General features: G+C 44.0%; 1 protein-coding gene across 4 annotated transcripts in view; it reads right to left on the reverse strand.

The window, feature by feature from the left end:
• Positions 1-3,792, reverse strand: part of LOC310829164 (integrin alpha-X-like) — a 32,807-nt gene extending 29,015 nt beyond the window's left edge. For 2 of the 4 annotated variants that reach the window (XM_083707313.1, XM_083707312.1), the window contains exons 1-2: positions 1,765-1,931; positions 312-417 (exon numbers count right to left, since the gene is read on the reverse strand). In XM_083707313.1, the coding sequence (XP_083563439.1) occupies positions 312-417; positions 1,765-1,801 (143 nt within the window). In that variant the 5' untranslated portion in view covers positions 1,802-1,931. Of the gene's footprint in view, positions 1-311; positions 418-1,764; positions 1,932-3,699 lie in introns of those variants that run through there. The other 2 variants (XM_083707314.1, XM_083707318.1) reach the window with 2 other exon arrangements.
• Between the last annotated feature and the right edge of the window lie 9,087 nt (positions 3,793-12,879).

Raw genomic sequence — 12,879 nt, forward strand, 5'->3', positions numbered from 1 at the left:
ATTCATCCATCCCTATAGACAGAATAGCACGAAAGAATCTTAACAGTCATTCAGGAGAAAAGGAAAAACGTGAAGCAACTGGGTGGTGGAGCTGAAGAAATATAGGTTGCAAGTAAGGGAGGAAAGCCTAAGAAGTTAGGGGTCAGGTCAGGCCACTGAAAATGTCACAATGCATACAAAAAGTGTTGCCAATTAAGGGCCTTGCTGTTTTTGTTCCCCGGTGCCATTTGCCATTTTTTCATCTTCCTTCCGAGCCCTCCTCCTATGTTCCCAGTAACCCTGTCCCTGACACCGAATCAGCTTCCTCTTACTCATTCCTGGTCTGTGCCACGCTGCTCCCAAAGCTCTGAGTTCTTATCTGAAAGATGGTTGGTGTAGCCACATCCACGCTAAATCCGCAACACCATGACACCAGCACTGCAAGAGTTAAAGGGACTCTCAGTACACCACTTACACACACACACAACCCATTCCAGGTTGATTTTTTTTTTAAAGTATTTTGTCTTTTCCAGATACAAGAAGAAAAGTGGGGACCCATACACCACAAGAGAGTACATCAAAGTTACTGCTGTAAGGTGTTTAGATAGGTCATCATTACACATACTAGTGGAAGGTTTATTTCTATAGATCTCCATGAGATGCTGGAGGCCTCTATTCATGCTCATTTTGAGATACATAAGAAATAAAAATAAATCAAGTTGGATAAAAGGCATCTGTAACAAACGAACATTTGTCAATTTGCCCATGAAAATCAAGTTCCAAAGTTTTTCCAGCCAAGCCTCAAATCTGTATCCAAGGAATACCAATAGTAGGTTATAGTATGCTGTGGTGCAACGGTCATGAGACGAATAATAAAGTCCTCATGGAAAAGTCTGAGGCATCTGAATCAACCCCTCCAGGTTAATTAACCCAGAACAATTACTATTGTTGCTCAGCATTGGAATTGAGTCAAGGCTCAGATCCAGACTTCAATCTAGTCTGAAGACAATGTGTTAAGGCAGGGCAGTTAACAGCATGGTTGGCCCTCCAGATTTTGCTGGACAACAACTCCCACCACCCATGGGATGATGCTACCTGGGACTGATGGGAGTTGGAGCCCAACAACATATGGAGGGCACCACATTGGTTATCCCTGGAGTATGTAATGAAATACTAAAGGCAAAGGCAAGTCCTCATGGAGCTGAAAGCAATTGGTCTGGGGAATGCATGCTGAAGGAAATTATTTACAGTAATTCAAATCTACATTCCTACAGGAATCTCAAAAGGGGCCAATTTTTGTTTTTTGATTTTTTTTTTAAAAAAACCTTTCCAGTTCTCATCAAAATTGCCCAGTTTTTCTCACATTCTATTCATTTGATTGTACATAGCTTCTCTCTTGGATGGAGAGAACACACAAAGGACAGAGTTAAGGTCAGAGTTGCCACTACTCTGCAGCACGGTCATTGCATGAATTGTGTGTTTGTGGAGCAAGTGAGGCTAGAGCAAATTTATTTCAAACAATGAAGCCGTTCGAAGCAGGTGAAAAGAAGTAGCAGGAAGCTGCTTCTTTTTTTTAATGCTGCGTCCGTAGAATGCAAAGAGACAATAACTTTGACTATCATACAGGGCTGTTGTTTTGCAACTAGATTTCACAAGAAATAGATACACTTTGTTTGTTTTTTTCTTATCTCAATTTGGACCGAGCAGGTTGCTTTTTAAAAGATTTGGATGAGCACCCACCCACCCCAGTTCACACCCGCAGACTCCCTTGCTGTTATCACTTACCTGTGCCCAGGTAAAAAAGAAGTGCTGGGAGATCCATGCCTAGTATTATTTAGACTGGGATGAAATGACCAGTGGAGAAAAGAGTAGAAAAGCAGGGTGCCCAGCAGGCAATGGAGCTGCTTTGAAGGTAACTGGCAGCTAAACAGCTGAATACATAAAGTACAGAAGTGTAACTTTATCTGATACAGAGTCTGAGAAGAAAGCCCAGCCCTCAAGGGGAGGGGGGTGGACTAGAACAGATTGTGTGAGTCAGAAAGTGTGGCTACTGGAACGGGGTGGGAAAATGAGCAAAATGGAAAGCCAGCAAGATCAGAAGCCAAAGAAGAGAGGACCCTGAACTGCCGTGTTAATAAAAGGAGGCTTTTTAAAAACCCCGGCAGCTTACGCTGGGATGAGAAAAATTGGACCTGCTTGTTGAATTCTCTCACACACATGCAGCTAGTTGTTTTGTTTTATACAGGAAGTTTAACAACAAAATTGAAAGAAAAAGAAAACATCAAAAGCTCACATTAAAAATATAATGACATCCATCTCAGTTTAAACATATTAAGCCCCATTTGCACTGTACATTTAAAGCAGTAAGGTAAAGGTAAAGGGACCCCTGACCGTTAGGTCCAGTCGTGGACGACTCTAGGGTTGTGGAGCTCATCTCGCTTTTCTGGCTGAGGGTGCTGGCGTACAGCTTCCGGGTCATGTAGCTAGCATGACTAAGCCGCTTCTGGAGAACCAGAGCAGCGCACGGAAACGCCGCCTACCTTTTCGCCGGAGCAGTACCTATTTATCTACTTACACTGCGTACTTTCAAACTGTTAGGTTGGCAGGTGCAGGAACCGAGCAACGGGAGCTCACCCCACTGTGGGGATTCAAACCACCAACCTTCTGATCAGCAAGCCCTAGATAGCATACCACTTTAAACACTTTATATCTTTCCCCAAGGAATCCTGGGAACAGTAGCTTTTTAAGGGTGCTGAGAACTGTTAGGAGACCCTTGTCCCCCCCCCCCAAAGAGTGGTTTAACAATCAACCCCTCTTTCTAGGGAACACTGCATGAGCAGATGGGCAGCTGGAGAACTTGTAAAGAATTGCAATCAGCAGTGCAGTAGAAAGAGCCTTTGATTGTTCAGACGCCAGCCAGCGGGGGAGACATGGGAGAGCTTGAGGAGGAAAAAAGTGCCTCAGAGAAGGCTGAACTACAGGCTTGAGGTGAGAGGTGAGAGTTGCTGCTGATAGATTTCTTCACTCCATATGAGGAAAAAGGTCAAGAGGAAAAGTTGGAGGTGTGTGCCTCTGCAAGCAGCCAGCATCTGGACAAGTGGCTGTGTAAGAGAAAGGTCAAGAGGAGAAGTTGGAGGCATGTGCATGTGCAAGAGGTGACTGGGAAGAGGAGTTGCCTTCAAAAACCTTCTTTGAATTTCCAGCACTAGTAGAATCTGAGTTGTCAGGGCATCTTCAGCTCAGGGGGCTACATCCATGCCATACTTTTAAAGCACATGGCTTTTTTGCTAAAGAACCCTGAGAACTGTTGTTTGTGGAGGGAGTTGTAGTTCTGTGGTGAGTAAACTACGGTTCCCAGGAGTCTTTGGGGAAAGCCATCTGTTTTAATTGTGCACTGAATAGGTTTTAAGGTGTGGATGTGGCTAAGGTCTCACTGACTCAGAGGCCTCAGCAAAAGTACAGAACCCCCGGCCCGGCCATAGGAGCCAAATTCTAGAAGACAAGGTCCCTCCCCCCCCCACAATAAAATACTTGAGAGGGCTGCCCCCCCCCAAGAGTTGGTGGGCATTGTCATTCAAATGGTCACATGCACTGCATCATGTGACTGACTGGGGGGAGCTTACTTGGGCCCTCCAAGCTGGCACCCTTTCACCCCCAATGCCACTGGAGTCAATAGCTCCTGAAACTGGCTGGGCTCTTTTAAACATAGGCTTCACTTACATTCTGAGCTGTCCAGGATGTTACCTCCTTTGCTTCTTTTGCCTTCTCTAAATTTGATGTATTCCTTCCCTGGATTTTCTGTGAACTCTGCACTCTGACCATAGCTGTCAACTTTTCCCTTTTCTTGTGAGGAATCCTATTCAGAATAAGGGAATTTCCCTTTAAAAAGGGGGAAAGTTGACAGCTATGACTCTGACAGCCTGACCTTGTTCCATTGGACTTCTCTGCTTATTGACTTTGAACTCCTGGAACCTGACCCCCAGTTGGCCCAGTCTTACTTCCTAGACTGGACTTCCAGGATATTATTTTGTATACTCATTATCTCTTTCACACCCACACCCACACACCACTGGGGCTGGAACTCCTCAGACCACGACCCCCTACCCAGAATGGAACATTGACCTGTCCTTAGGCCACATTTGCCTCACACATTTAAAGTAGTAAAGCAGCATTCTACATTAGCAGCTTCTTCCAAAGAATCTGGGGAACTGTTGTTTGTTAAATTTGCTAAGAGTAGCTAGAAGACCCTGTTGTGCCCCCAGCCCCCATCTGTGCGATGAGATGCTCTGGCAGTCCCTGCAACCCTCTGCACCACCTTCCTTCTCTTAATAAGATGTACACCTATGAGCTGGCTTTTGGATGGGTAGTTCACGAATCCCCCTTTATTCCTTCTGCCACCACAGATAATATATATCTGAATACTCCACCCCTAGCCTAGCCAAATGAGAAGTACCGGTAGGTAGTGTCATGCAATTAATTTCTTAAACATAAATGATAAACAATGCTTATATAATCACTTGATGTACATAAGCATATGGTTTCAACTCCTCTTTCTCTTTTTCGTTGCTTTGTTTCATATGCAGCACTGGCTTCTATATTACTGTTTCTGTCAGGGCCGGCACATCCCGTTTTGCCGCTTGAGGCGAAATGGGAAGTGCCGCCCTGCCCTGCCGCCGCACCACACAGCCTGCCCTGCCACCTCTGGCATTGCTTCACCCCACCTCAGGGGTGGGCCCTGTCTGGTTCCTCTACTAACTAACCAGCCCTGCTTCACATCCACCGCCAACTCTCCTCCCACCCTCATTCTGCTCTTAACTGAACTCTCAACTGACTCTCAACTGCCAGCATTCAAATTCCTTTTCAAAACTCCCATCCAATCAGCATGCACCACCAACATTCCAAACTCACTCCCCCCCCCCCTTACTTCACCTTAATTCTTCCAACAGGCTTCCCTTTACATTTACCTCAGTTACACTACTGTTACACACAATATCATATACCAGAACCTCACAGACCTCTGTTGCTCTTGTACAGCTGCAATTCCCAGAATGGTTTAACAATCAATCCCTCTTTCCAGGGAACTCTGGGAATTGTACCTCTGTGAAGGGCAAAGTGCTCTCCCAGCAACCTGGCTTTATTCTCCATTGGCTTCTACCAATATAAGTGACTTTCTGCGTACATTTCTTCCCCGGTCAGCCATTTCATATAATGTTTCACATCAATCAAACAAACCATAGTTGAGTTGCATCACTAAGTAGCAGGTCTGGGAAACCTATGGCCTTCCAGATATTGCTCAACAGCAACTCCCATCATCCCTGGTTATTGGCCATGCAAGCTGGGGCTGATGGTGGTTGTGGTTCAGCAACAGCTAGAGGACCAAAGGTTCCCCAGACCTGCTATATTCTTTTAAATCACACTTAATCCTTCCTCTCTGAGAGTATGGTCCACAGAGAATGATGCCTTTGATTGTTTCCTATAAAGCTGTCCAGTGTTGAAGCCTGCTGGTTTTTATCAAGGCTGTGGAACTGTCGCCAGTCTTTCCTAGAAGCAAAATTAAAGTTTTGGCAACACAACATTTCTGAGGGTGTGGGTTGCAAATAACCATGATAGCTCCGTATCAGCAAAGGTTCACCTACTAAATTTATGTGGGTCACACACTGCTGCTGAAAAGCATAGGAGGTGAGCAGTTGATAAGCAATTTATTTTTTTAAAGGTCTGCTATCTATATTAAACTGCCCACATTTAAAAACCACATGCATTTTTTCCCATTAATATTTTTACTCATTTTCAGTTCCACTGTATCCACCTACTGCACGCACCAACATATAGGGATAACAGCAACATGGAAAGAAATGCCAAATATATGGTGTTAACTACCCGGGGTGCAGGGCACATGGTCTTAGACTTGCTGGTGGCTTCTCTTTCTGTCTTTTGTTAGGTTCATGACTTGGCCTTTATTAGCTTGGTTCCCCTTGATGGTTCCTCTCTCCCAGGTGGTTTCCTGGACAGGGAACGCTGAGGCCAGCTACTTAGAGTCAAATTTCAGTTTAACCTTCCAAACATTAATTAATTCAAACTTTTATTTGACCCAAGTATTTAAGGGGATCTGGTCCCCCAAAAACTCATAACAGTATGTTTTAAAGTTTTGTAAATTTTATCATTTCAGCTTTTTATAAACTGATTTGAGGGGTCGTTTCTTCCCCAATCAAGTGGTATGTAAATTTTCATGAAATAAATAAATGGGTTTTGAATTTTTCAAAGAACATGGAGAGGGGGTATCAGCGGAGACTCTAGGCACCCATTCCCTGCCCCCAGAAACACACAAACTGAAATCCTACAAACACACATAAAAGCCTACAGGCATAATATGGAAATGATTGCAACTAATCCTAAAGCAGCAATCCTAACCTCTCTTATCTGGAAGTAAGCCCCATTGAACTCAATGAGACTTAGCTCTGAGTAGGCATTGCAGCATACATACACATGCACACATAAACATAACCACAGGCCCCATATGCACTATACATTTAAAGCAGTGTCATACCACTTAAAACAGTTTTGGCTTCCCTCAAAGAACTCTACAATTCCTGGGAATTTTAGCTCTGTGCAGGGGATATGTGTCTTCTTATAACTCAGCAACACTAACAAACTTCATTTCCCATTATTCTCTGGGGGAAGCCATGACTGTTTAAAGCGGTATAATGCTGCTTTGAATGTACAGTGGTACCTCGGGTTAAGAACTTAATTCGTTCAGGAGGTCCGTTCTTAACCTGAAACTGTTCTTAACCTGAGGTACCACTTTAGCTAATGGGGCCTCCCGCTGCCGCCGCATGATTTCTGTTCTCATCCTGAAGCAAAGTTCTTAACCTGAGGTACTATTTCTGGGTTAGCGGAGTCTGTAACCTGAAGCATCTGTAACCCAAGGTACCACTGTATAGTGCAGAAAGAACCACACACACACAGATACAGGAATCAGCTATACAGCTGCAAAAAAAACCCCACATGTTTTAAGTGTGTTTTAAGTGCAAAATACAATGTGAAATTAGATGACTCCAGTGAGCCTTATGGAAAATTCAATGTATTTTTTAAAACGCTTTTTAAAAAAGCATTTTCAGAACAGTTTTTATATGTGTGGAGATTCCACCACAGTTTCTAGTGGGGTTTACCTTCAAAGTGATTTGTTTTTTAAATTGGACAAATTTTCAGGAGCTCCTCTGAGGTTTTCATTATTCATGTTAACTTTTAGTCTTGTTATTTATAGCAGTTTCTCTTTGAAATGGGAGCTGCTGTGTGATGAAGTGGGGGCACTCATCTTGATCTCTCCATCACTACACCCAACCCCCAGAATATTTCCTAATGTGTGCTCATTCATAAGAGTCACTGGCAGATGAGCTATTATCTCCCTTCCCTCAGATTGGGTGACATTATGCTTAGATCACTCTACATAGGCTTGCCACTTTCCTCTAGTCACTAAACAGAGCAACCAGTACCTGTGTACTCCACACCAAGCTTAGGCCAGTTCGACTGTATACATCCTTAAAATATTCTAACTAAATTATCATGGCAGTCACACAAGATCATTTGCATTTTGTGAAATTAATACTACAGTAAAAAAGGGGGGAAATGTAGTTTGTATTAAAAATGTGCCAGGGAAAACTACTGAATTCTCACCCTGCTTTCAGTAGTGGGGTTTTGTGTGTGTGTGTGTTTGCTACATTTCCAACCTAAGTGTTATACGAAAGAAGATGAAAAGCTTTATTGGTTCCCGAAAGTTCTATTTACCTTGCTATCCACTTTGAACCTTTGAAGAAAGTGCTTTACCTGTCAGCCTCACCCACCTCATAGGGTTGTTGTGTAGATAAAATTGGGGGAATAGAGAAGAACCACATATGATGCCTTTTACTCATTGAAAGAGAGGAACAATATACATAAGGAAATGATGCAACAGATACTTTTGTATGTCTAAGTGGCCCAAATCAGTCCTTGGATTCCAGCTGCCCTTTCTATTCTGGTTCCCCACAAAAGTATCAAAGGAACAAACAGAAAGCAGAAGGATTATGTTCCTCTTCTCAATTTGTTGCTAAGGTTTGCAAAATCCTAAGTCTTGATTCTTGGGAAAAAAAATCAAACAAACCCAGCGATCAATCATCCCAAGTCAAGATACTGCTGCTTCTGGGCCAAGGGTACAGCAGCTGATTCAAAACTTTCTATCTTTTCCAGATAGACAACCACCTATCACAGACAACCACCTTAGCTCTAATGAAGGTTAAGTAAAGCTGCAGAAACAGTGGTATTATAAATTTTAGCACTACAAACTTTACAAGGTTTGTTGGCCTTGCTGTTCACATGGACTGTTCACACCTGATGTGACCAAAAAAACCACTGGGAAATATGCACACGCCAACACTAGAGAAGGGGAATTCACAGCTGAGAAACAGAACTACACATTTCACCAGGTGGCAGGAAATACTGAAGGCTTTCTGACTGCTAGTCACCTGATTTTTTATTCACCTTTAAAAATACCATAGGCAAAAGCCAATACAGTGGTAGCTCGGGTTACATACGCTTCAGGTTACATACACTTCAGGTTACAGACTCCGCTAACTCAGAAATATTACCTCGGGTTAAGAACTTTACCTCAGGATGAGAACAGAAATCATGCAGCAGCAGCGGGAGGCCCCATTAGCTAAAGTGGTACCTCAGGTTAAGAACAGTTTCAGCTTAAGAACAGACCTCCAGAAGGAATTAAGTACTTAACCCAAGGTACCACTTTAGGTGTAACTAACCAAAGCAGTTGCACTTGCAGTGTCGCAATGGGGGGGGCGGGTGGAGGTGTGCCCCCAGTGCCATGTCTGGGGGGCTGACAAGAAGGCACCACGTGAGGGCTCGCCCCGCTGTGACAGCGCGAGCAGCCATTGCGCCACCATAGTCACATGTGGAAGGTCCTCCGTTCGTGGCTGCAGCCGTGAACAGAGGATCCTGGCACCGTCCGTACGGCGCTGAAGTGGTGCTGCCAGCAAACCGCTGGCATATGTACAGCACATATGCGGCGGTGCTATGTATGGCGCATGGGTCATACATAGGGACGCCGCACATGCGCCCTACGTAGCAATGCCCTGCCCCAGGTGTCATGATGCCTTTGTTCGCCCCTGTGCACTTGAATAAAATATTGGAGGTGGGGTTTGAAGCCCTGCTCTGTATAATCAATCACAAGACGCAGCACACACAACCATTTGAATGGTAATGGCCACCAACTTGGGGGTGGGCAGCCCCGTTAAATATTTTATTGGGGGCTGAAGGGACTCAGCTCCTAGGAGTCGGCTCCTATGGTTGTAGGAACATGGTCCTCCCAGCAAAATATATTGGGGAAATGTAATTTCCTTGAAATGGAAGCCAGATGCCTGCATTAGACCCTTGCAGCAACAGAGTGAGGAGGACTGAGCATGATAAAATAGTTGCCTCTGCAAAGTTCCCATTAGCTATATAAAAATATTTTTTGCTTCTTAAAGCATTGCTCAATACTGCAGCTCTTTCCCATCTCTCTCACACGACCCGCTGCTGTGGCTTTGCTCACGATGTTGTCAGGTGGCTGCAGCCCATAAGTGCACATTCTGGCTGATACAAGCCACATCGCAGTGGTTTGGCTGCTTTAAAACCCACTTCCTTGTCTCGTGAACATCTAACAGCTGTGCCCCCTTTTCTTTGCCTTTTCAAGAAAAGGAGAGAAACATTTGATCCCTAGGATCTATCCATTAAATATGCCACCTTTTTAAAGGCAATTTGGTGTCCTTTTCCTACTTAATGTGCAACATACTTTATGGCTTTATCCATAAAGTGATTGCAATGGGATTAGGGGCTGGGCTAGATGTGTTCTTAGGGTCTTTTTCAACCTCATGACACTTGATGGTTTGAACAGGAGACTGCTAAGAGAACCAGGATTACTTTGGTGGCCTGGCAAAGTGGCAAAATACTTTTCCACATTACTAAGGTTGCTGCCTCTAGCTCTTTCGGAAGAGGAGAGCATTTTGGAGAGAGGCCTAAGCTTTATCCCTCACTCCTCTGAGCTCTGAAATGTGCTGACTGAGTCTGTGTGAGCAAAGATAGCATATTGAGAAGCTACAGCAGGGAGAGGTTTAGACAAGAGTCGGGCTGCAGGTCAGAGTGTAAAACGCAGCTCTTGAAACATCACTGGGGTGCAAACCTTCCCCCTCACTCCAAAATCTGGTGGCAGTCAGGGTATGTTAAGCATGCCATGAATCTATGCCGAATCTATATGTAAATAAACCATGTATCCCAGAATGCCTTAAGAGCTGCTCCAGATTGGTATATTCTGTCAAAGGTTTCTGACAAATACAGTGCATCAGTGGTGGATTTATTCTGCTTTAGTTTGTGTCCTGATGTTTCCCCAATGCTAGCACATTATTGTCATCTGGAAAGGAAAAACATAAACCTGAACGTTGTCATAAGGGCAATCCAGGCAGAGAATATAACAACTCTTGGTCAGCTGCTAAGGCAGACCCACTATCCTGGTAGACCTTTCAGAATCAGCAGGGATACAGATGCATGATGGAAAGGGTAGCTGGAAGGCTCAATTGTCATGTCCCAGTGGCCTTCTAACAGCCCAACCAGCAGGACTGGGCCAAGACATTTTGGCACCTGAGGTGAACCATAAAATGGAGTGAACATCTACCTCAGGAACAAGGGAGGACTAAAGAGCTACATCGGGAACAAGGTTTAGAACAATGGTTCACCAGGAGGCTGCTGTAGAGGTGGTCTAGGGAGGGGCTGCCAAGGAGACAGTACATCCAGATTCCAAGGAGTGCACTGCAGCCGTCACTGTCACTGCGGCTGCGGCGGCAAAGTTATCCCCACCACAGTAGAATGCACGCCTCCATTTAACTTATAAGAGGACTCTAGAAAGGGAGCTAGCTCCTGAAAAGTAATAACTTTAGCAACTCAAGCTCACAAAATTTTAACAAGACATTGTCAAAAGGTATAAACACACAAATCAGGGACAGTGATTTGCCCGATACAGGGAAGAGATAGGAACTGTCCCTAATAAACAGGGATAACTGAAGCATTTGTCATATTCCTCCAGGACTTAAATTTTTAAGGGCTATTTGCCAAAAACACATCATCTAAAATTGGCAGAAGTGACACATCAGTGAGAGCTAGAAACTTTATTTTCCTCACCCAGCAAAAGAAATAGACACAAGCTGATTAGTCTGACCAAATATAGCCCTGGGGGAGAAGTCTGTCATTCATCCGCTTGTGGTAAACTTCCTTGCTATTTAAAAATACAGATATATGAAAAATTAAACTTCCTCTTTCCTGTACTTTGGCGACCAGTAGTGAGGTGATGCAGAGAAATAATAGCAGGACAGAAATGACTATATGGGATTATTTATGGCTGAGTCCAGCATTGCAATACCACTTTTGTGCAGTGACGTGAACTCACTGCATTTGCAAGCTGACCTTGTGTTTCTCTTGGAAGTAGACGGGAAGAAAGAAATTCAAAATTAAAACGACACCGTCATCACAAATATGGTATCCTGCTTGTTTCCTTTTTAGATAGGTAGATAGATAGATAAGGGAAATGTACTGGGGTCAGACCTGAGGAAGCTTTATATGTAGAGCTGCACTCCATGTTATTGGACTACAACTCCCACCAGTCCAAGCTACTTTGGCTAAAGGCCAAGGATAATAGGAGTTGTCATCCAAAAACATCAGAAGAACGTCACACTGGCTATTCCTGACCTAAATATATTTGTATAGGTTTGTTGTGGGTCAAGTCTGATTTATCCATGAAACCCTTAAAGGCTTGTGGTGCTGTGTCCAGTTTCTTTGTAAGATAATTGCTTTAGCTGGCCAACTAAGTAGCATAATTTACATGTCCAAAGAAGTTGCCCTGTTGCCTTAAGGGAAAAATTGGAGCAACCCTCTTCCATCCCTCACCTAATTGGAAGTGACTATACCTTGTAAGGTAGAAGAAAAATAGCTAGAGTATCACCAGAGCTTGGTGACTTAATTGTGTTCAAGGTCCTTGCATTAATTTACCAGGTTCTTGACAACTTTGGCAAAGGATCCCCCAGGGACCACCTGATCCCTCATTCCAGGGTAGTCAGTGGGAGTTGTTCCCCCATGGCTCAGATGCACAGCTTGTACCCACCAGGTGCAAGCATTCGATATTATGGGCCCAGTTTTATGGAACTCCTTCCAGATGTGGCGAATCAGCCCCACGGCCACCTACTGAATCCTTTTTTTTATTCCAGCATGCATTTTAACTGAAGTCTGGTTTTATAATTTTAACTCTTCGTTGCATTGCATCAGATTGTAATTAAGCGGCATATAAATTGTCAAAAGAAATAAGGACTCAATTAATATTTCCAAAGAGTCCTGTGTACTTCTTTTATACCAGCTACTAGAAATCACAACGGCGGGGATGGGGGAGCGCTCTTGCCAGCTCGCTGGCTTTCCCAAAGGCATCCCATGAGAACAGGGGTGCTGGATTAGATGGGGCTCTGGCTTGATCCAGCGACAAGAGGGTGTTGTGTATTGAGTCAAAGGATTTTATATCTGTATTATTATTGTCTGTATTGCATTAGGGTAAAGTAACTGCCTTTTGGTTCCAGAGGGTACAGCTACTATTGGTTCATTTAAGCTGCTGTATTTGGATCCTCTGTCTTATTGGTTTCCTCCAAAAGGCAGGACTGTGATTGCCTGAGATTGTTCCCTCCAAAATGTATCCATTCTAGTTAGTTCCCTCTCCCTATAAATGTAGCTCTCCCCTCCTCAGGCCCCAGTCTTGTTTGCTTTAATAAAGAAGTGTTACTAGAGAACTGTCTCCAGCATATTATGTCAAGAGAGCTGAAATCACAAACCCCACGTCACAACAGAGGG

This window comes from Podarcis gaigeae, assembly GCF_964106915.1.
Source record: "Podarcis gaigeae genome assembly, chromosome: 13".
NCBI classification, from domain to species: Eukaryota; Metazoa; Chordata; class Lepidosauria; order Squamata; family Lacertidae; genus Podarcis; species Podarcis gaigeae.